A 23,280-nucleotide genomic window follows, 5' to 3' on the forward strand; every position below is an offset into this window, starting at 1 on the left:
ATAAACCACTATTTAACTCTTTCTTTTCTAGATGAAATCCAGCCTCTGTCTAAGGTGTAGATCATAGGTCATACGTCCTCTCCTGAGAAGCTTTTACTGTTATATTGCTTGTTATTATGTTTTTGTGTTCTATTCCTGGTATATTGTGAGCTTCCTGGAGACAAGGACAACGTCTCATTTATTTATCTCTGGATTTCCAGCCCTAAGTACAGCGTCTGGCACACAGTAACATCCAATCAGGATTTGAAGAATGATTCCCTGAATTATGTTAATGAACGTAACCTTTTGATCTAGGTATTGAATAAGGAATGGAATGGGAGATGTCAGGCCTTTTACTAAGTTGATCAAATATAAATTAGAAAGCACTATACATCCCAAGACCTTTCATCAAAAAGAGGGTCTACAAAATGTAATATCTAACTTTCTCTTAACAAGGCTGGATGACTTCCCTGTGTGAGCTGCCCAGGACAGCAAAAGGGATCACGGTAAAGTGAGAGGTCCTCCGGATCTGGAATGAAAGGACCTGGGTTTGAGTCCCAGCTCTGCCTCCAGCAAGTTTTGTGAGCACATGACTCTGTGAATTACAATTTCCTCCACTGGCAAAAAAAAAAAAATATGGATCTGGATAACATGGATTCTAACCACTCATAGGATTGTTGTATTGAACGCATGAGCTATTGTATTGAAAGGATGTCACAAACCACATGGATTGGACAAATGAGGTGCTTTATGCCTAACAGACTGCAAGTGATAGCAGAGCACAACACAAGACATGGGTTTGGACACACCTGCAATGCTGTCTACCTGACCTTAGCAAGTCACTTACTCTCTCTGAGTTTCTATTTCTGAATATACATAATGAAAGTATTAACACATATCAGTAGAGTTGTGATGAAGGTTGTGTCAAAATATACACAAAGTGCCTAATGCAGAGCCTAACACACAGGAGGTGCCAAATAAATGTCTGTTCTCCTCTTTCTTCCTAGCCTATAAGAATTTTTACGTTCAATATATGGTGTTTAAGCTTCATCTGGAAAACGTAACCCTCACAGATCTGCTGGTTTACATTGCACTATCCAGTGTCATCAATCATGAATAAATGGTTGTCATCTTTATTAGAAAATAATTGTTATATATAAAACAAACATCCCTAATAAAGCAAGGACACTGAGGAAAAATTCTTAGTTTTATTTTTAACAAAATGTTAAAAATAAACCCATTCAGAATCTTTAAAAAAATGATACAAATGAACTTACTTACAAAACAGAAAGAGACTCAGAGACTCATAAACATAGAAAACAAACTTACGGTTATCAAAGGGGAAAGGGGGGAAGGATAAATTAGGAGTTTGGGATTAGCAGATATAAACTACTATCTATAAAATAAACAAACAATAATGTCCTACTGAATAACCCAGGGAACTTTATTCAATACTTTGTAATAACCTCTAATGAAAAAGAATACCAAAAAGAACATATATATATATAGGTGTATCACTATGCTGTGCACTAGAAACTAACACAACATTGTAAATCAACTCTACACCAATAAGATGAATAAATAAATAAAGTAAGTAAGTAAGTTAATCTTGGAAATAAAAAATAAAAAAATTTCTAAAAACTCACTCAGGATGGCTATTAGCAAGAAACAAACAAAAACAAATGTTGGCAAGGATGTGAAGAAGTTGGAACCCCAATGCATTTGGGGTGGAAATAGAAAAGAATATAGCTGCTATGGAAAACAGTATTGTAGTTTCTCAAAAAAAAAAGTAAAAACAGAATTACCACTTAAGCCAACAATTCCACTTTTGGAATATACACCCCTAAAGAATTGAAAGCTGAGTCTCAAAGAGATCTCTGCATACCCACAAACACAGTAATCATTCACAACAGCCAAAAGGTGGAAGCAACCCAAGTGTCCATTGATGGATGGATGGAGACACAAAAGGGGACATACAGATACCAAGGAATATTATTCAGCCTTGAAAAGGAAGGAGATTCTGGCATGCTACAACATGGATGAAACTTGAGGACATTATGCTGTGTGAAATAAGCCAAAAAGACAAATACGGTGTGATTCTACTTAAAGAGACATGTGGAGTAGTCAAATTCATAGAGACAGAAAGTAGAACAGTGGTGGCTAGGGGCTGGGGGAGAGGGGAACGGGAAGGTAGTGTTAATGGGTACGGAGTTCCAGTTTGCAAGATGGAAGAGTTCTGGAGATGGGTGGGGGGAGGGGCCACACAACGTGAATGTACCTGACGTCACTGAGCGTCACACTTAGAAGCAGTTAGGACCATCAAGTTTACGTTACCTGTGTTTTACTACACTTAAAAATTAAAAAGAAACATGATGAAAAAGGAAAAGACCCACTCCTATGACTTCTATTTATAATTTCTAAAGTTCCAGTTGTTGTATCTACATGATTAGGTATCTGTTTTTTTCAAAATCAGTCCTCAGGGAAAAAAAGAGTATCCTTAATTTGAGTCTTCACAAAGTCTCCCGTATTTCAGAGCCCTCTCTCCATTACTTGGCTTTGAACAGCGTAGGATTGACACCCAGTCAGAGGTAATTTGAGATATTTATGGGATGTTTATGGAAGTCACCTACCAGATCAGTTAAAGAAGAAAGGAGATAAAGAAATCTGACAGAGATTATTTATTATATTTGAGGGTGAGACCTCACAATTTCAAATGTTAGACCATGAAACAGGACTTTTAAAAATCACTTTTACAAACAGCAGAATTTGTAATTACATTCCTGAGTGCCTAAAAATACTCTCACAAGAAAAATGAGGCAACAGGTTTTTGAAGCCAGAAGTAAAATTTGCAGTGAGATTTCATAAATAGACTTAAAAGTGGTTTATCTGAAAAACATTTAGAAGTGAACACAATATACTCTAGAAAACCTGGTGCGATGCTTCCAGAAAGTGGCTCCAGGAATGCCAAAGAAATATAGAAATTACATGGAATGAGCTACAAAGATATGTTGCACAAAACAGGGAATATGGTCAATATTTTATAGTAACTATAAATGGAGCATAACTTTTAAAAATTGTGAATCACTATATTGTACACCTGTAACATATAATACTGTACATCAACTATACTTCAATAAAAAAAGAATAAATATACTTCAATAAATTAAGAAAGAAATTACATGGGAAGAGTTTTGAAAAAAACGGCTTGATAAAATATGAGGAAAAAAAAGAATTTCCAGGGCTGGGCCTCATCCTTCCTCCAGCTGTGGATCCGGCCCCCAGGAGGTGTCTCAGGGGAAATCAGAAACCCAGCAGGGGCCACTGGAGTGCCCAGTGCACATAGGCTTCTTATGTGTCACTTCACCAACCTTCACAACATCCCTACATGGAGGGGCTTACACTGTGCCCATTTTCCAGATAGAGAGACTGAGACCTGGAGAGTCGACTCATCCCCCAAATTGATACAGGTAAGTGGCAGAACCCAGGACAGGCTGAATCAGGACCCTTTCCCAGGATGGACGCTGGGTACCATGGAACCGCAGCTGTAACTAAGTTAAATATTGTAAGTAAATAGTTGTTCAATTCACCTGCATCCCTAATAGATCCTGTTTTCTAATTGGGCAGAACAGCTCCAGGATGTTCTCATAAGAAATGGAAATTGCTTTATGATGGGCAATAGGCTAAATTGTTTTGAGAGGGCAATTTGGGCTCCCTGTGTTTCTCATTAGGAATTAAGTTCTACTGCATTTAAAAATCGATGATCGATTGCTCACAGGGGCTGCTTAAAGCTATTGATTAAAATCAGGATAGTGGAGAGAATTACATCAACAAAGCTTTTCGAATGCTGGGCTGGTGCAAGTTATTCTATGAGAAAAGGGAATAAGATGAAGAAAAGCAAATTATTTTGTGGATGAGATAAGAAGAGAAAACATACGCACGTGTAGCCATGCAACTAACACATACAAAGCTCCCAACAAACGTGAGCTGGTTGTGTTTGTGTGTGTGTGTGTTTTAAACGTTTTACTTTGAAATAATTTTAGATTTATAAGAGTTGCAGAGACAGGACGCAGGGCTCCCGGACATGAAGGGCGGTGCAGACTGTCACCTGGAGGCCTCTTGTGGGCAGTGACGTCGGAGAACAGGCTTGAAGGAGGTGAGGAAGGAGCCGTCCAGGCAGAGGGACAGCCAGCCCGGCCCACGAGGCGGGAGAAGCCTGTGTCGTCCCAGAACATCCCGGTGGGCTGAGGCCGTCGGAGCCCGAGGGTGGGTGCGGTCCTCCGGTGCGGCCCCGGAGGGGCCTCACCAGGTTTCCTTCTCCTCGAGGTGAAACCAGCATCCCTGAGCAGGGGAGGGGTGAGGGTCACCACCAGACAGATTCCATCTGGGCCCTTCTGACCGCTGTGCGTGTTGGGGGGGCTCCCGCAACCGTCCAGGCGAGAGGGCAGGGCGTGCGCGCGGGGAGCGGGAGGAGTGCCGCGTTCCAGGCGCGTTTCCCCCCCCCTCCCCCGGGCTGGGCTCAGTCCACCGCTCTCAGGGCGCTTCTGCCTGGAGGTGCTTCCCCGGGTTCTTGGTTCTCCTTCTGTCGGCTGCAGCCCGCGTTCTCTCCCCGCACTGACCACAGCTTCCATCCTCTATGGGTAGAGAGAGTCTAAACATTAAGGCCCTATAAGGAACTTCTATATAACATGTACACTTTGTGTAATCGTGACATTTCACTGCCAGCCAAAAAGCTGGCTTCCAGGCACCACAACTTCCGTATCCAGGTCTCCAGGAGGAAAGGTCTAGACTGCTCCCCACTGTTTGCTGGTAAGTAATCACACTAGTACACACATCTTCACACATGGATTTTCTTATTTCTTCCCTATCTGCTTTCCCAGCCCACCCTCACGCAGCAGATGCAGGTTTCTGACTTCCACCCGCTGTGAAAGGAGGGCTCAGTCAACACCCACCATCCCATACAGACACAAAGACAAAAGATAAGGGAACACGCTCTTTGCCTTGTGATGAGAACTCAACGTTGACTCTCTTGACAACTTTCCCGTGGATCACACAGCAGTGGTAACGGGAGTCACACGTGGCCCATTATTCCCCTAGCATGCACTTACCTCACACCTGGCAGTTTGTACCTTTTGGCCACCTTCCTCCAGGTCCCCTTCCCCCACCCCGCTGGTAACCAAGTCTCATCTCTTTTTCTATGAGTTTAGTTCGTTCTTTTTCTTTCCTTCTCTCTTTCTTTAGATTCCACATATAAGTGAGCTAAAGCAGTATTTGTCTTTCTCTGCATGACTTGTTCCACTTACCCCAATAGCCACTATACATGCTTTTTTTTTAACATTTTTTTGAGTTATAGTCATTTTACAATGTTGTGTCAAATTCCAGTGTAGAACACAATATTTCAGTTCTACATGAACATACATATATTCACTGTCACTTTTTTTTGTGTGTGAGCTACCACAAGAGCTTGTGTATATTTCCCTGTGCTATACAGTATAATCTTGTTTATCTATTCTGCATATGCCTGTCAGTACAGATTTTGAACTCCCAGTCTGTCCCTTCCCACCCCTCACCCTCTTGGCAACCACAAGTTTGTATTCTATGTCTATGAGTCTGTTTCTGTTTTGTATTTATGTTCTTTTGAGGGGGGTTCTATATATGAGCGATCTCATATGGTATTTTTCTTTCTCTTTCTGGCTTACTTCACTTAGAATGACATTCTCCAGGGACATCTATGTCGCTACAAATGGTGTTATGTTGTCAGTTTTTATGGCTGAGTAGTGTTCCATTGTATAAATATACCACTTCTTCTTTATCCAGTCATCTGTTGATGGACATTTAGGCTGTCTCCATGTCTTGGCTATTGTAAATAGTGCTGCTATGAACATTGAGGTGCAGGTGTCATCCTGAAGTAGGGTTCCTTCTGGATATATGCCCAGGAGTGGGATTCCTTGGTCATATGGTAAGTCTATTCCTAGTCTTTTGAGGAATCTCCATACTGTTTTCCACAGTGGCTGCACCAAACTGCATTCCCACCAGCAGTGTAGGAGGGTTCCCTTTCCTCCACAGCCCCTCCAGCATTTGTCATTCGTGAACTTTTGAATGATGGCCATTCTGACTGGTGTGAGGTGATACCTAATTGTAGTTTTGATTTGTATTTCTCTGATAATTAGTGATATTGAGCATTTTTTCATGTGCCTATTGATCATTTGTATGTCTTCCTTGGAGAATTGCTTCTTTAAGTCTTTTGCCCATTTTTGGATTGCGTTGTTTGCTTTTTTCTTATTATGTTGTATGAGCTGCTTATATATTCTAGAGATCAAGCCTTTGTTGGTTTCATCATTTGCAAAAATTTTCTCTCATTCATTTTGTTTTACTTATGGTTTCCTTTGCTATGCAGAAGCTTGTAAGTTTCATTAGGTCCCCTTTGTTGATTCTTGCTTTTATTTCTATTGCTTGAGTAAACTGTTCTAGGAGAACATTTTTGAGATGTATGTCAGATAATGTTTTGCCTATATTTTCTTCTAGGAGGTTTACTGTATCTTGTCTTATGTTTAAGTCTTTGATCCATTTTGAGTTGATTTTTGTATATGGTATAAGGGAGTGTTCTAGCTTCATTGCTTTACATGCTGCTGTCCAGTGTTCCCAACACCATTTGCTGAAGAGACTGTCTTTATTCCATTGTATATTCTTGCCTCCTTTGTCAAAGATTAGTTGACCAAAAGTTTGTGGGTTCATTTCTGGGCTTTCTATTCTGTTCCATTGGTCCATATGTCTGTTTTTGTACCAATACCATGCTGTCTTGATGACTGTAGCTCTATAGTATTGTCTGAAGTCTTGGAGAGCTATACATGGCTTTTTAATAGTGGGTTTGCTGGTCAAAAAACAGGCATTGTTTAATTTTTGATAAATTCTTCCAAATTATCCTGCAAAAAAACAGGTGTCTTGCAATCAACAGTGATGAGAGTGGCCACTTCCCTGCCCCAGATATTATCAATCTTTTACATTTTTTCAATCAGGCTAGCATAAATAGAATATGTTCTTATTTTCATTTTCCTGTATTTTTACAAAGTCAAACCTCTTCTTGGGTACTTATTTTCCATTTGCATTTCTTTTTCTGCAAATTACTAGTTTATCCATTGTCCACTTTCTATTGAATTTCTACCTCTTACTAATTTATAGAACATTTCTGTGTGTTCCAGATATATTTGCACTGTTTAACTGGTACATTTCTCTCTATATGTGATGCTCGTCCTTCTAACTTTATCCATGGTGTCTGTCCTTAAATGCAACTCTTAAATTTGGAGTCAAAACTATCAATTGTTGCCAAGACTTGGAAGCAACTTAAATGTCCATTGACAGAGGGCTGGATAAAGAAGCTATGGTATATTTATACAATGAAATACTACTTAACCATAAAAAAGAATAAAATAATGCCATTTGCTGCAACATGGATGGATCTAGAGATTGTCATTCTAAGTGAAGTAAGACAGAAAAAGAAATAAAAATACCATATGATATCACTTATATGTGGAATCTAAAAAAAAGAAAAAAGAGGACACTATAAACTCATCTACAAAACAGAAAGACTCACAGATACAGTAAATAATCTTATGGTTACCAGGAAAAGGGAGTGGGAAGGGATAAATTTGCGAATTTGAGATTTGTGATTATTAACTAATATATATAAATAGATTGAAAAACAAGTTTCTTCTGTATAGTGCAGGAAACTATTCAATATCTTTATAATAACCTTTAATGAAAGAGAATATGAAAACAAATCTATGTATGTATGCATGACTGGAACATTGTGCTCTACACCAGAAATTGGCACATTTGTCACTGACAGTACTTCAATAAAAACAGTAACAAACTATGTGTTGTTTCCATATGACTTCTGTTACTACTCGAACTTTCATAACTAAACGCTCACGATTGGCTCTTGCATCTGCAGCAACTCTGGTCTGTGTGGGGTGAAGCGCTCTCTCCTCTTACACCCCATGAAGGACCACTTGTCCCGCGCCAGGTATTAATCCTACGTCACACTAATCTTCATATGCACTGAAGTCCTTTCTTAGAGCCCTTGCTCTGTTTTTAAACACCACGCTAAGGGCTGTCCCCGTGATCTGTGAGGCAGGCTCCCCAACACACCAGCATCGCTCAGCCCAACAGCAGGACCAAGTCACGCCCACTGACTCCATACTGGCACCACACTGAACTACAGTTCCGCCTGACAGAGCCTGGACTCTCCCACGCTGAATCTCCCATCCACGAAAATGGTGGGTGACTCCATTTGGACCCATTACCCAGTCTCCTTTGTGTTTTCCATTAAACTTTCATCACGTTCGCGCCTGCTTTTAGTCATTTACTGCCACGTTGTCTGTGATGCTTCTTGCTGCCGTTAAAAGTCATAAATGCTGTTTACTGTTAGAGCTTTTAGTTGGTTTCCAGCGGCACTGCTGGTCCCAGGGATGCTCACCCCACTATCTGCGCCCCTTGTTGTGTGTCTTAATGATGTTCTCCCCTGGGTGTGGTGACCAATCCTCCCCCGGGTGCGGTGATCAATCCTCCCCCACCCGTGGCCAATGGGCTGCAGCAAGGTGTCCTGGTGCTGGCCCTGGAGGAAGCTTGCTTGGAGGAAAGGCCAGTTGGACGAGCCCCGCGCTCACTCAGAGGATGCGTCCTGGTCGCAGGGTTGGACGTTCAAGTCAGAGAGCAGCCGGAAAAGCACCACCAACAGTAACAGCATTTGCTCCCTGCTGGACGCTGTTCCAAGTGCGTTTCCCACCTTGGCTCATTTAGTCCGCACACCTAGGATGCAGGTAGGGCTATCCTTCCACACAGATGAGGAAACAACACAGTCTGTACACTTCAAGAGGCAGGAAGCTGAAGTTCCAAGAGGAAGAGGGCGACGCCTGTGGAAGGGTGGGCAGATGCCAAGAGCCAGGTGCCAGTTTCTTGCGAGAAGGCGTGCCTTGCCTCGCGGCATGCCGGTTTTCTTACGTAACTATTTTTTGTGACCGTAGATAACCTGACTTTTGTACTATCTAATGAAGCCTTCATGTGTGACCAGTTCATATTTAAACCACCATCTCACAGTAGGTAAATTTTGAAAATACATTGAATCCGTGATTCTGACCAATTGTGCTTTCCAAGGATGGCCACACCAAAAGCTCCAAGTTCTCCTGCCATGCACGTGACCTTGCACTCCCGTCTCAAGATGAGGGTTCTGATCGCCCACCTTCTTTTGAATCTGGTCAGGCCTTAGTGATGCCCTTGGACCCAGCAGACTGTGGTCGGCAAGTTACCGCCTGACTTCTGAGCATGCTCAGAGCCCGGTGGCTTCAGGCTGATCCCTTGGTTGCTCCCTCTCAAGTCTGCCACTCCCTGTGAGACCCAGCAGCCTTGCAGGACCACCTCTACCTGCCCTTTCGCATTCGAAGCTCACCAGGGCAGGGAAAGGAAGTCACCTCGGGTCCTCCAGCCCAGCTGAGACCCTAGACACCCAGCATAGGACTGCCCACTGTTCCCCTCTCAGCTTCATCACCCACAGAGCCCTAGAGGGTGACTGCTGTTCTGCAACACTAAGGGTTGTGTCTGGGTTTGTTGTTGTTGCTATTTGGGAAGTGGGAACAGGGATGGAAAGATAATAGGAACAATGAGTTAATTATCTGTCTTCCTACACTTTGAACGTTCTTGAACCTATGAATTCTGGGCAGATTCTGAAACCTGTCAACCAGCAAGAGCTGTCTCTGCCATAGAGGAGACCAGCCTGATCTGCTTTGCGGAGAAGTGACATTAAAAGCCATTGTTATACTAGGTGAAGTAAGACAGGAAGAGAAAGAGAAATACCACATGATATCACTTATATGTGGAATCTTTTAAAAATGACACAAATGAACTTATCTACAAAACAGAGACAGACTCACAGGCACAGAAAACAAACTTATGGTTACCCAGGGGAATGGGAGTGAGGACGGATAAATTGGGAGTTCAGGATTTGCAGATACCAACTACTATACATCAAATAGATAAACAACAAAGTCCTACTGTATAGTACATAGAGCTATATTCAATACCTTGTCATAGCCTATAGTGAAAAAGAATGTGAAAAATAATATATATGTATGTGTATAACCAAATCAATATGCTATACACCAGAAATTAACACAACATTGTAAACCTACTATACCTCAATTTTTAAAAAAGCTATTCATTGGGAGTTCAAAATTTGTAGATACTATATATAAAATAAGCAACAAGTTTCTACTGTACAGCACAGGGAACTGTAGTCACTATCTTGTGGTAACCTATAATGAAAAAGAGTATGAAAATGAATGTATGTATGTATATGTATGACTGAAACATGCTGTACACCAGAAATTGACACACTGTAACTGACTATATATACTTCAATTAAAAAAAAAAAGCCACTCAGAGGGTGATGTAGTTTGAAGTCACCTCTCTTGCGAGAAATGAAACAAAAAAAGAATGAGTCCTACAGAAGGCAGTGTCACAATCAGTAACCACAGGTGGCTGCTGAGACCTTAAAATGTGTCTAGTCCAATTGAGCTCTAAATGCAGATACACACTGGATTATGAAGTAGCATATTTTTAAAAATAAATTATCTCATCAATATTTATATTAATTACATGTTGAAATGATTACATCTTGGATATACTGGGTTAAATAAAATATGCTAATAAAGTTAACTTTGCCTGTTTTTTTAAATTTTTTGTTTGCTACTAAAAATTTTTCATTATATAAAATTACATACGTTGCTCACATTCTATTTCTAGCTCTGTACTAGACGGTCTTTATAAGATATGTTGGTTTTGAGATGTTGAGACAGCAGAGAAAGGGGACAAAATCATCCTCCACCCTAGACAGGCATTGCTGGCTTATCCAAGTTGTCTGAAATTGGCGTCAGTGGTCCTAATGGGCTAGTCAGACCTTAAGTTATTCTCTTAACTTTGATCAGGCATATTATGAAGCCAGAGGCCAAGCAGAAAAAATAACACTTAAAAGACATTTTAAAACATCTTAAAAACAGGAAGAAATAATTTCACTACTGCTCAGCAAAATCATGTAAGCTCACAATTCACATTTCTGAACATATTTCTAACATCTGAGACTACGCTTACTGAAGCAAAATAAAGAGGAAAGTGGAGTGATTCTCCCACAAACATCACCAAAGAAAAGGGTGGGCTTACACAAATCTCAGTGGCTACATTTTTCTCTAATTTCTGCTTCCTTTCCAAGCTCAGGCAACCTAAAGATTCTAATAATCAACAGACTACTCTAACTGGGGCAATTAAAACACTAATGCTTGTGTATACCAGGAGTGTGAAAAGTTTGGCCCAAAGACCCCTCAGGCCCCCAAGACCCTTTGGGAGGTGATGCTCACAAAGTTAAACCTTTTTTCCCAATTACACTAAAATGCTATCTTTTCCTTTTTCATTCATATTCTTTCCCAAATGTGCAGCAGAGTTTTAAAAAACTTTATTGTGGTATAATTTCTGTACAGTAAACTACACATATTTCAGATGTACAATTTGATGAATTTTGATAGATGTGTACACCCATGAAACCATGACCACAATCAAGACAGCTAACACTTCCATCGCTCCCCAAGAGATGCAATTTTTGAACTACAAATTTATCCCTCCCCACCCCTTCTACCCCTTGGTAACCATAAGTTTGTTCCCTATGTCTGTGTACAGTAGTTTTTAAGAGGTCACAAAGCAAGCGATATCACAACAGACTCTACAGAAGTGGATATAACAATCCAGCTGCCTTCTAATAAGCTAGACATTAAAGACATTTGAAAACACATAAAAGAATGCCACTCTTCTCACTAATGTATTTTGTTTGGGAAAATAGTTATTTTTTATAAAGGAATATGTGATTTATGTTATGGGTTTATTTTTATTATTTTGAAAGAAAATAAATGATTTTAAATTACTTTGATTTTAATTTCTAACATGGTAAATATCAGTAGCTAGATACCACACCAACAAAAGCTCTTCGAGCTCCATAATCTTTTAGAATGCAAAGCTATCTTGAGACCAAAAAGTGTAAGAAACAGTAGTATATAAAAGTCAGATTTAAAATTGACCCCTGTGGGTGAGTGGTTTCCCATCATCTAAAATTAACTGAAAATGATGGGCTTTTAAAATCCTTTCAGTATTTATATGATGTAATAAAGATGGTCCCAACCACATTCCAGTCCCCAAGCTAACAACTGTCTCTGTGACACACATTGTTCTCCACAGCCAATCACATGGTAACTTTTCTTTGCCCAGGGATGTGTCCAGGGTTACATACAAATTGTCAGCAGGTGATGACAACTCCATCACCTTTTCAGTCACTCAGGAAGGCATCTGAGTGATCTTGTTGTAAGAACAGCCTTAGTTCTTTAATTGATTCTGTTAAACCACTTACAAGCATGGCTGTCTCCTTAATGGTAACAAGCTACCTGTTATTCAGCTCATGATTAAGAACTGCTCTTCAATGTATGCCTGTCAGACACAGAGCACATTTTCAGTTGTCCAAGAATCACTGACTGAAAACCAAAATGACCATACTTCATCACCAAACACCTTCTGGAGATTATATCTTTACAAACTCAGTCCACCAAACATTTGTTGTAACAGATGATTATTTTTATATAGATATTTTAAATCCACCTTAAATGGCATGGATGTGAAGAACTTTGATGGCTTAATGCAATTAAGTATTCCTAATAGATGACCCATTTACCATACTCCCTCAAAGAGAAAAACAGATTCAGTACTTACAGGACCACCTTCTTCACCAGGGTGACCAGATAATCCATCAAAACCCCTCTCTCCCTGAGAAAAAATCAAAATAAATATTTTGGACTCCTAATCCTTCATTTCTCAAATCTATGTGAAATAAAAATGGTTACTAATAGATACCCTTGTTTCACTGAGTTGACGTTTTACTGAGATTCTACTAAATGTGGAGTGTAACACACAGAGACGTAGAGACACTGTTGGCCTGTCTTAGAGTGAAACTTGCATACCTGTTTGTCTTCATAGTCCGGGACCCCAGTCTATTTTTATTTTTCTAAAATATCTTTTAAGCCATGCTATTGTGAAAACCAAAGTCAAAACTAGTTTCTAATTAAACATTTCAGGAAGACTATTACTTTAAAGGGGGCTTTGAGCTGGTTTTACAAAACATCAGTAAACAAAGGTGTTACAGCCCGCATTACTTATGAGAAATGGTTGCTTATTTCTGTGTGACTAAACTGTTTAGTCTCTTTTTTTTTACTCTTCTTAGATAACTAAACCCACAAACCATTTCCTGTCAAGGAAGTTTGGCTTAACATTTTATAGCCAGAGGTTTTTATTTAGTCGAAAACCTGGTCAACAAGATGTGGGAATCATAGTCTCCTTGTAATTAACAAAGATATGAAAGTAACATGACCAAGCACTGAATTCTGAGCAGAGAAGTCAAGAATTCAGGACACTCCCGTCTTTGGCCTTTGAGGCATGGTCCTCAAGTTGCCAAAAAACATGTCAAGAGATTCCCAGGCTTGATTTTCTGAACCTCCAATCCCATATTTAAGAAAAACAAGAGGGAAGAAAATTCTAGTGCTGGGGCATAATTATAATTTATTTTTCAAAAAGTAATTACACAGTGTTCAAAATTAAGATTGATCTGCAAAGGCAGGAAGAGCTCGTTTCAACCACCTCATGGGAAACCTTACAACAAGAGAACATGAAAGCCCATGGGTGTGATTCAACCTTACATGTGAATTGGTGATTATACCCCCATCTTAAAGCTGTCGTCCCATGAGAATGGAAGCCTGTGTCCCTGGATAGCTGAGGACCATTTCTAACAAGAGTCTCCCTGAAAAGCATGAAGTGATCTTTTTCCTACCACTCAGTCCTACAGTTAGGGAAAGTGTCTGTAAAATAAATATAAGTAGAGCACAATAGGGTGGACAGGAAGTACGCCTTGGAGTCAGGGAGACATAGGGGCTTAAATCCCAAAATATCTCTTGGCAACCATGCAACTTTGGGGAAAGTGGTGTTCCCTCTCTGAGTCTCGATTTCACACCTGTAAAATAGGTTGTAAAGAGCACAGAACTAAAAAAGGCATGTTAAAGGCATAACACAGGCTGGTGTGCAGTGGATACGAAATGTCATCTCTCTCCCACACACCCCCCCAACAAATCCTCACCTTCCTCCCAGGGCTCCAACCATCACCTCTGTGCCTGTCATCTCCAAAACACTTTGCATATGTATTGCAGCACGTTCTTTCTACAATTGCGTCCTGAAAACAGAATCCACATCACGTAAAATTTTTTTTTTCATCTGTATGAACCTATGTCACATGACACACTAAAGAAACAAAATTCCCTCAAGGTTTTTAAAGTTATTAGAATGTACAGATCTGGTGAAGGATGGTGTCAAAACAAACAACCACCAGAAATTGACACAACATTGTAAACTGACTATACTTCAATAAAAAAGTAATTAATTAATTTAAAATCTAAAAACAACTTACAAGTTGCTTCTGTAAGATGCTCGGGAGGGATGGCAGTGTGATGCTGAGAGGCTGATGATACACAAATCCTCTGCCAAATTCTAGCTCCTGGACCTCCTCCAATTTATACACACCTTCCAGGCCAATAGTAAGGAGTCCAGAGAATCCTTCAAAACACCAACAGGTGGGGGATTTCCTTGCACATCTTTTGAATGGTCTGTCTTTGGGCCCCAATATCCATCACCGCTCCTACAGCCTCATCAATCTTGTCTCAAACTGCATTTCTTTTAAAATCAAAGCTAGCTCATGACATGCCTTCTTGAAGAATTGGTCTGACATCTTTCAATCCCTGCAGCTGAAAGTCAAACAGTTACATGGAACCACAAAGGACCCTCAGGGCTCTTATAGCCCCAGTTTTCTATTTGAAAGAGTTTTCCTCTGTTACAGTATGAAGTTACATCCTTTAACCCCATGCTTGAAGTAGACTTGTGGTTTACTCTGTGACCATCTTGCGGGCTGTTCACAAATATTCTGGTTCCTCTACTGAAGAGGACGAGGTAAGACTTCACTTTTTGGGGGAAATTATAAGCTTTCATTAAGCCCCAATTCTTTACCTGCAAAAATACTATCTCATGAAATTTACAACTGTCCGCACGGCTGGCTCTGACCAATGAAATATGAGCAGAGGTGACACTGGTCACTCCCTGGGAGAAATTTTAAGAGCAGTGCACACTTCAGCCCATTTTCTTTCCCCTCCCACAGAAACAGATCCCTCCTTCAGCCTGGGTCCTCGACTGATGAGAAAGAGGCATGGATGAAAGGGCACGAAGTACAAGATGGAGACAATCTTGCTAGTTTAAGCCACTGAGATTTGAAGGTGGTCATTGCAGAATAACAACAGTCTCCTACTGATGCAGACACTGAGAGATCATCTGGGTTTTTCCATGTAACAGAAAACATAGTGACAAGAACATTTCTCAAATCTGGCCAGAAGTCAAGTAGAATTTCCAAACAAATATTACCGTTAATACTTAAACAGTAAATTCACACACACATGCACACACATCAGCTCTTGGCTATGGTAAACAAACTGCTTTAAAATCCTGTGGTTAACAGTTGTATACAAATTCTTAATTACTCCTCAAAATAAATTCTTGGAAATGGAATTGCTGATCTAGCTCGTAGGCAAAGTTTGCAGTCCTTTGTCATGAACTCCCAGTTCCCTTCGAGAAAAGTTGCAATGTTTTAAACTTTCAGTGGAAATCTATGCAGTAAATTTAGTTGAAAGCAAATTGTCAGAAAATATTCCACTTAATGCAATCCTTAGTAAAGTACCCATGACAGTTTTCACAGAACTAGAACAAATGATCCTAAAATTTATATGGAACCATGAAAGACCCTGATTTGCTAAAGCAATCTTAAGAGAAAAATAACAAAGCTGGAGGTAACATGCTCCCTGACTTCAGACTATATTACAAAGCTACAGTAATCAAAACAGACACATACTGGCACAAAAGCAGACACAGAGATCAATGAAACAGAATACAGAGATCATAAATAAACCCACACACCTAAGGTCAACTAATCTATGACAAAGGAGGCAAAAACATACAATGGAGAAAAGACAGTCTCTTCAATAAGTGGTGCTGGGAAAACTGAACAGCTACATGTAAAACAATGAAATTAGAACATTTTCTCACATCATATAAACCTCAAAAATAAACTCAAAATGGATTAAAGACCTAAATGTAAGACCAAAAACCATAAAACACTTCAAAAAACAACAGGCAAAACACTCTTTGACATAAATTGTAGCAATAATTTTTTGGATCTGGCAAGAAAACAAAAGCAAAAACAGTATGATCTAATTAAATGTAAAAGCTTTGCACAGCAAAGGAAACCATCAATGAAACCATCAACGAAACCAAGGCAATCTACTGAATGGGAGAAATATTTGCAAATGATATGACCAATAAAGGGTCAATACTCAAAACATATAAGCATCTCATAAACTCAATATTGAAAAAACATACAACTCAATCAAAAAATGGGCAGAAGACCTGAATAGACCTTTTTACGAAGAAGACATACAGATGGCCAACAGGCACAGGGAAAGATGCTCAATATCCTTAATCATCAGAGAAATGCAAATGAAAATGACAGTAAAATAAAACCTCACACCTGTCAGAATGGCTATCATCAAAAAGTCTACAAACAACATACTGGCAAGGATGTAGAGAAAATGGAACTTTTGTACACTGTTGGTGGAAGTGTAAATTGATGCAGCCACAATGGAAAATAATATGGAGGTTTCTCAAAAAACTAGATACAGAACTAACAAATGATCCAGAAATTCCACTCCTCGGTATGTTTCCAACAAAAATGAAGGCACTAACTCAAAAAGATACATGCACCCAGTGTTCATAGAAGCAGTTTTTTAAATAGCCAAGATATGGAAGCAACCTAAATGTCCATCAATAGAGGAATGGATAAAGAAGATGTGGTATATACAGTTGACCTATGAACAACATGGCTTTGAACTGCGTGGGTCCACTAACATGCGGATTTTTTTCAATATATAACCACTATAGTCCTACATGATGCGTGGCTGATTGAATCTGTGGATTCAACTATGGATGAATTGTGGATACAGAGGTTATATTGAGGTGGGAAGCCCCATAAAAAAGACCGGCAGGACCCCCAGGCATGGCCACTACTCTCCTGCCAGCACCATCCAGTTTCCTGGCCCAGTGGCTCTATCTCACTTTTTGCCTCTGAAACAGCTTACTTCTAGGAAAGTGGAACTTACCCCTAAAATTCTATTTGTTCCCTGAGCTCACTCCTGATTGGTTATTTCCTTCATTCCTGATTGGTCCATTTCCCTAACTTCTGATTGGTCCATTTGTAGTACTTCATTTGCATGGAGCTTACACCTGATTGGTTCTTTCTCTCCCTCCTGATTGATCCTAATTAGACAACTATTGTTATATCTTATTTGCATATGATGTTGCAAAGTGTAAACTGACAGCCTATTAAAAGCCTGTGTAAACCTACAGATGGGGTCCAGAGCTTGGAGTGTTAACTCCTCTGGGCCCGCTGGCATAATAAACCTGAGTTCTCCTACTCTCCGAGTGCTGCTTGGTCTCTCACCCGGATCCAGGCTGCTGTCACAACTGAGCTGTAACACTGAACCATAACACTGAGCTGTACCACTGAGCTGTCACACATTTTTCTGCAATAATATAGTTATACATGAGTCTTCAACTGTACTCAGGGTTGGTGCCCCTAACCCCCGGTTGTTCAAGGGTCAACTGTATATTCAAAGGTATACTACTCAGTCATAGAAAGAATGAAATCTTGCCATTTGCAACAACATAGTCGGACCTGGAGGGTATCACTTTTAGTGAAATAAATCAGATAAAGATAAGACTATGTTATTTATCACTTATGTGGGGAACCTAAAAAATAAAACAAACAAATGAATATAACAAAACAGAAAGAGACTAACATAAAGAGAACACACTAGTGGTTACCAGTGTGGAGAGAAAGAGGGGAGTGGCAAATTGGGGGAGGGAATTAAGAAATACAAACTATTATGTATAAAATAAATAGGCTACATGGATATATTGTACAGCACAGGGAATATAACCAATATTTTATAATAAATTTAAATGGAGTATAATTTGCAAAAATATCAAATCACTATGTTGGACACCTGAAACTAATACAGTAATGCAAACTAACTATACTTTGATTATATACATATATATGTACATATACACGTATGTATGCAGCAGCCCTTGGAGATGGATAAAGAAGAATCAAGGAGGAAGGACAGTAGAAAAAGTAAGACGCAGCTTTAGGGTGATTTTAGAGTTTAGGAAAGAGAGACGGTTGGACCCCTGGGTAGCTCAAAAGAGCAGAGAGCACCCACTTCCCACGAAGCAGGGGTTGTACCCACAACCTTCTGAACCAGATGCTGGACTGGTAACTGGTCAGCCCTGTCTCAGTCAGAGAGACCCAGGGGTCTCTCAGCCCTCAATAGCCCCCTTTTTCATACGAAGCCAGAAACTGGGCAGCAGCCTCGTGGGCACTGAGCTCCAATTACCTGGCTTAGCCTTCGGGGGCTCAGAGATCACTGGGCCCTCCGGAATCTGAAAGACCATCTCTGCCCCCATGGGAGGAACAAAATCATGCACTTACCTTTGCTGCGGAGAAGCTGGGACGTTTCCTTCAGTCTCTCTAAATCATCATCCAATACGTCTGTAAACACTAAAAGGACCTGTTGTTTATGAGAGGGGGTTATGGGAGATGCAGGAACAGAGGGACCAGGGAGAAGGAAGAAGAAGGGAGGACAGAGGGGAGGGGCAATGGAAAAGATGGATGCTGTAAATCGCACGTTTCTTAAAAAATGCAAGGGTAAGCTATAACCAGCCTTTCACCCTGTTCTATTCCATTTTACCCATTCATTTATTACTTTATTACACACTCACTTGCCCTCCATGTCCTCCCACACACACCCCCACCGCTGAAAAAGAATTTGAAGCAGCTTAATGTGTTCACTTAAAGATATCGTCCAAAAATTGTCTTACAATGTTCTTTACCTCTGTTACCTTTACTCATAGAAAAACTGAATTTAAAAAGTGAATTACATTTTTTTAAGAAATAAATCCATCGGATGCATGATGGAAGGAAAAAATCAATGTAACTTTCAAAGTTTGGGGAGGTCGTTTCCTAATAGATGTCATATGAGATCTTTTTACCCCTGTGACTTCTGTGGGTGCATGGTTCTGGGGCAGCAGAAAAGAGAGGAGGGGGGTTATGCTAACATGCCATTAACTGTCACTAAAGATGGTTCAGGGGGCTGATTACAAAAACAATGGGTCCTACAAACTTACGGTTACCAGAGTAGGGAAGGGGTTGGGAAGGGATAAATTGGGAGTTTGAGATCAGCAGATACTAACTACTATATACAAAAAAGACAAACAACATGGTTCTACTATATAGCATACGAAGCTGTATTAAATATCTTGCAGTAACTGATGTCAAAAAAAGAATATGAAAAGGAATAGATGTATGTATATGAAACATGATGTTGTACACCAGAAACTGACCCAACATTGGAAATTGACTATATGTCAATTAAAATAAATAAATAAACAAACAAACAAATAAATAAATAAAATCATGAAAGAGAGAGAGTGAAAGAAAGAGAGAAATAATGGGTTCTTACAATGAGTGACCATGAGGAGCTAACATCTTCCAAGCTGTCTTTGGAAGGAATTTATGTCATGGAAAACCTGGATCGCTAAGCTGTGGGCAACCCAAGGGCAGTGACTTTAACCTTTTACATCTAATGACATTCAGCAAAGAGCCTCTAGCACTTAGTAAATACTTCTTGATTGAATGAAAACACATCTCTTGTCAATCTTGACTGAATAAGACTAGTATTCCTCTATGCAAGATCCTTTGTGAAGAACAGTTTATTTGTCCTTAGTCCCAAAATCCTTATCCCTCTCCATGCCTAATGTTTCGATAATGTGGGTTCTCAGCATTTGTTACCTTCACTTTAGCAGAAGAGAGACGGAGAGCACTATATCCCAGGGACTGCAAAAAATCCACATCCATGTGGTTACTATTGGTAGCCTGCAGAATCAAGAAATTCTGAATTCTCCCATCACTGTGCTTTTCAAAACCTGAGTCAAAGATGAGCTGGCCACTTGAGCCAGGAACCACGTAGGAGAACATGACGTTGGTCTGACCAGGAAGGCTACAGCTGATGTTGGAAAGCAAGGCTAGCACTCCAGGGAGCCTCCAGGACTGGGGTCTTCCTTCCTTCATGTGGGTAGTGTCTTTCCCCTCCAACCCCATAGCTGCTGTCATCTGCAGGGACTGGGATCCTCCAACTGACATCTCATCCTTGTCTGGCTCCCCCTCCACCACATACAGCCCAGACCTAGCCCTAGCCCTAGTCCTAACACTAACCCCTAAACCTAACCCCTACCCCAAGTCCTAACCCTAACCCAGCCCCTAACCTTAACCCTAACCCTAGCTTTAACCAGAACCTCAAACCAGAACGAGACACAAACCCTAACCCTAAATCAAACCTTAACTTGACCCAACTGCTAACTCAAACCTTATCCAACTCCTGTTTCTTCTCCCCTCTAACCTTAACCCTTCTCCTCATTCTCCCATAACTCTAACCCCAACGCCTAACCCTAACACAAACACCTACCCTAACCCCAAACATATCCCTAAACTCCTGCAGCTCCTGATACTCCTGAAGGTCCCGCATCTCCTGCTGCTCCTGAAGGTCCTGCAGCTCCCGCTGCTTCCAAAGCTCCTGAAGATGCTGCACCTGCAGCTGGACCGCTGGGCCACGGACAGCCAGTTCAGGCGTCAGCAGCCCCTGGGGCTGAGCCCCCTCTGCGCCCACCCGCACCTTCTTCTTCAAAATCCCACCGTGAATCCCCTCCCGCACCCGACCTTGACTCCCATTCCCCTGAAGTGATTTGTGTTTGGTTTTTCTTCACTTGCCTCTGTTTCTTTCATATCGGTTATGGCATCCTTTATCTTGCCTTTTTAAGTTTCTTTTAATAAAATATAGACTTTGTCCCTCTGAAATTGTGCAATTCAGGAGCACTAGGTGCCTTCACGATGCCGTGCGACCATCACTGCCATGCAGGCTCACACCATTCCCTTCTTCAAGGTAAAAACTTGGATCCACAACACGCACTGCCCCCCACGCCCTCACCCCCCAGCCCCTGACAGCCCCGAGTCCTCTTCCCCTCTGGGTGTCTTTACCTCTCCTGGGTGTTCCCTGTCAATGAAGCCACAGGAAAGCTGGCTTTGCGTGCCTGCCCACGTGGCTTAAGCGGGGGCTGGGGATGTTTTCTTTTGTTTTCAACTGAAATCGCATTTTGATTATTGGAAAGGGAAATCCAGGTGGGCTAAAGATGTCATGTGCAAAATGAAGCCCTTTCGGTAACTCTCTGCATAACCTCGGGGGAGGCACTGCTCTTCCCCCTGGGACGCCACAGCCACAAGACAGAAGGGAGATGCTTAGCTCTTCCTGGGGCAAAAAGAAAAGCACACAAACCAAGAAACCAGCAAAAGCCCAGAAATATACCCGGAAAGAGACTCCACGACCCGCGAGGTCCCAAGCTTGGAGAAAGGCTACACATCCCCGGGGTCCAAAAACCTCTCGAAACCCAGCGCTCTAAACAAACACAACACAAACGGGGAGTTCCAAGGAGAGGCACAGCAGGTGGCCAGTGTGCGTTAGACGAGCTCAATGTCTCGGGGGAGGACACAGGCAGACGGACACACTGTGGAGACAGCACTGGTCACCATGACGCTGGCAGGTCTTTACCCTGGTTTCAGTCAGCCGTGGTGACAACGTGAGGAGGCAGAGGCCCCAGCAGATCCCCCGGAGGAATGAGAGAACAGACACACCTCTCCAGGGAAACAGTGTGCAGGATGCATCACAGGGCCATAGGCTCATCAGCCCTTCCCCGGCAGTGCCGATCCTTACAGCTGACCCCACCAATGTGCTCGCACAACTTGCAAAGAAGTTTTTACTTCAGCATCATGAAAAGAATCAGGATGTCATCAAGCCATTTTGAGAAGTGACCTACCATGGGCCCTAACAATACAAACACGTAAATACACAGATACGCACGTAAATATACATGCACATGTATCCCGGAAAAGACACAGAGAGACTGAAACACAGAGAGGCAGACGGAGAGAGCAACAGAGAGAGAGAGATAAGACAGGTGCTGAGAGACAGAGAGGGGTAGAAGGAACACCGGAGCTGGGAACGAGCAGAAGTCACACCCATTTTCAAAGCAAAGATACTGAGGATGAAAAGCTTATTTCACTTATTCCAGAAACAAAGCTACTCATAGTCTATTTTTGTTGAGAAAACTAATTCTCCCCATCGTTATTTACTACCATAATATATTGAATGGAATATATATATGTTCTATTCGACGTATACATAGGTATATGCTACACAATATATGTTATACACAAATATACATATTTACACACTCAATTTTATATTCCATAAAAGGATCCTGAAATAATTTGAAGGGCAGAGTAAACACTTGTACAAAAACCCACCTTTCAAAACACATTAGGCGATGTCTTTCCTATTTCTCTGTAACTCCTATGCTAGCCAAAGGAGCCACTAAGCAACCTAAAGATCTGTAATGAAGGGTGCCTCTCTTTGCTACTTTTATGCTTTTCACGCGCACAGCATAATCGGTGCTAGGAAGAAACTGATTTTTTCGGCCTTGGACCTAAATGTCACTATAAATTTGGTTGGCTTAGCCTTTCCAAACAATCAAATCATGCCTATGTCACATCAAAGTAACTGCTAGAAAACAAAATTGTCAAAGGAGAGTTATAATTTCCTAAAATGGAAAAAGAACCTACCTTGTGAGAATGGGAGTTTTTCCAAATCATACAGGAGTCAGATCAGTGGGGTGGGGCGGCGGGAGGCAAGGGCACCAGCCCCTTCTGGCCCCATAGGGTGCGAGCGACTTCAAGAGTCCAGGTGCGGGGCAGGCTCAGTGGCGGGCTAAGCCCCACTGAGGCTTCCGCGCCCATCCTCAGAGCGCCCAAGCAGCGGGGGCACAATTTTGGGGCCGCGGGAAGGGTGCGGAGCGACAAGGGCCCCGGGGTGCCCAGTGTGGGGAGCGACAAGGGCTCGGGAGTGCCCAAGGTAGGGAGAGGCAAGGCCTCCGGGGTTCCCAGGGTGGGGAGCGGCAAGGCCTCCT

At 41.4% G+C, this 23,280-nt stretch overlaps 1 protein-coding gene across 11 annotated transcripts in view; it reads right to left on the minus strand.

The window, feature by feature from the left end:
- LOC140697485 (uncharacterized) overlaps positions 1–23,280 on the minus strand; it is a 59,608-nt gene that overhangs the window by 34,407 nt on the left and 1,921 nt on the right. For 9 of the 11 annotated variants that reach the window (XM_072965326.1, XM_072965327.1, XM_072965325.1 and 6 more), the window contains exons 3-5: positions 18,698–18,776; positions 14,189–14,281; positions 12,775–12,828 (exon numbers count right to left, since the gene is read on the minus strand). In XM_072965326.1, the coding sequence (XP_072821427.1) occupies positions 12,775–12,828; positions 14,189–14,247 (113 nt within the window). In that variant the 5' untranslated portion in view covers positions 14,248–14,281; positions 18,698–18,776. Of the gene's footprint in view, positions 1–4,084; positions 4,353–12,774; positions 12,829–14,188; positions 14,282–18,697; positions 18,777–23,280 lie in introns of those variants that run through there. The other 2 variants (XM_072965324.1, XM_072965328.1) reach the window with 2 other exon arrangements.

Source organism: Vicugna pacos, chromosome 7, assembly GCF_048564905.1.
Source record: "Vicugna pacos chromosome 7, VicPac4, whole genome shotgun sequence".
Taxonomy (NCBI): Eukaryota; Metazoa; Chordata; class Mammalia; order Artiodactyla; family Camelidae; genus Vicugna; species Vicugna pacos.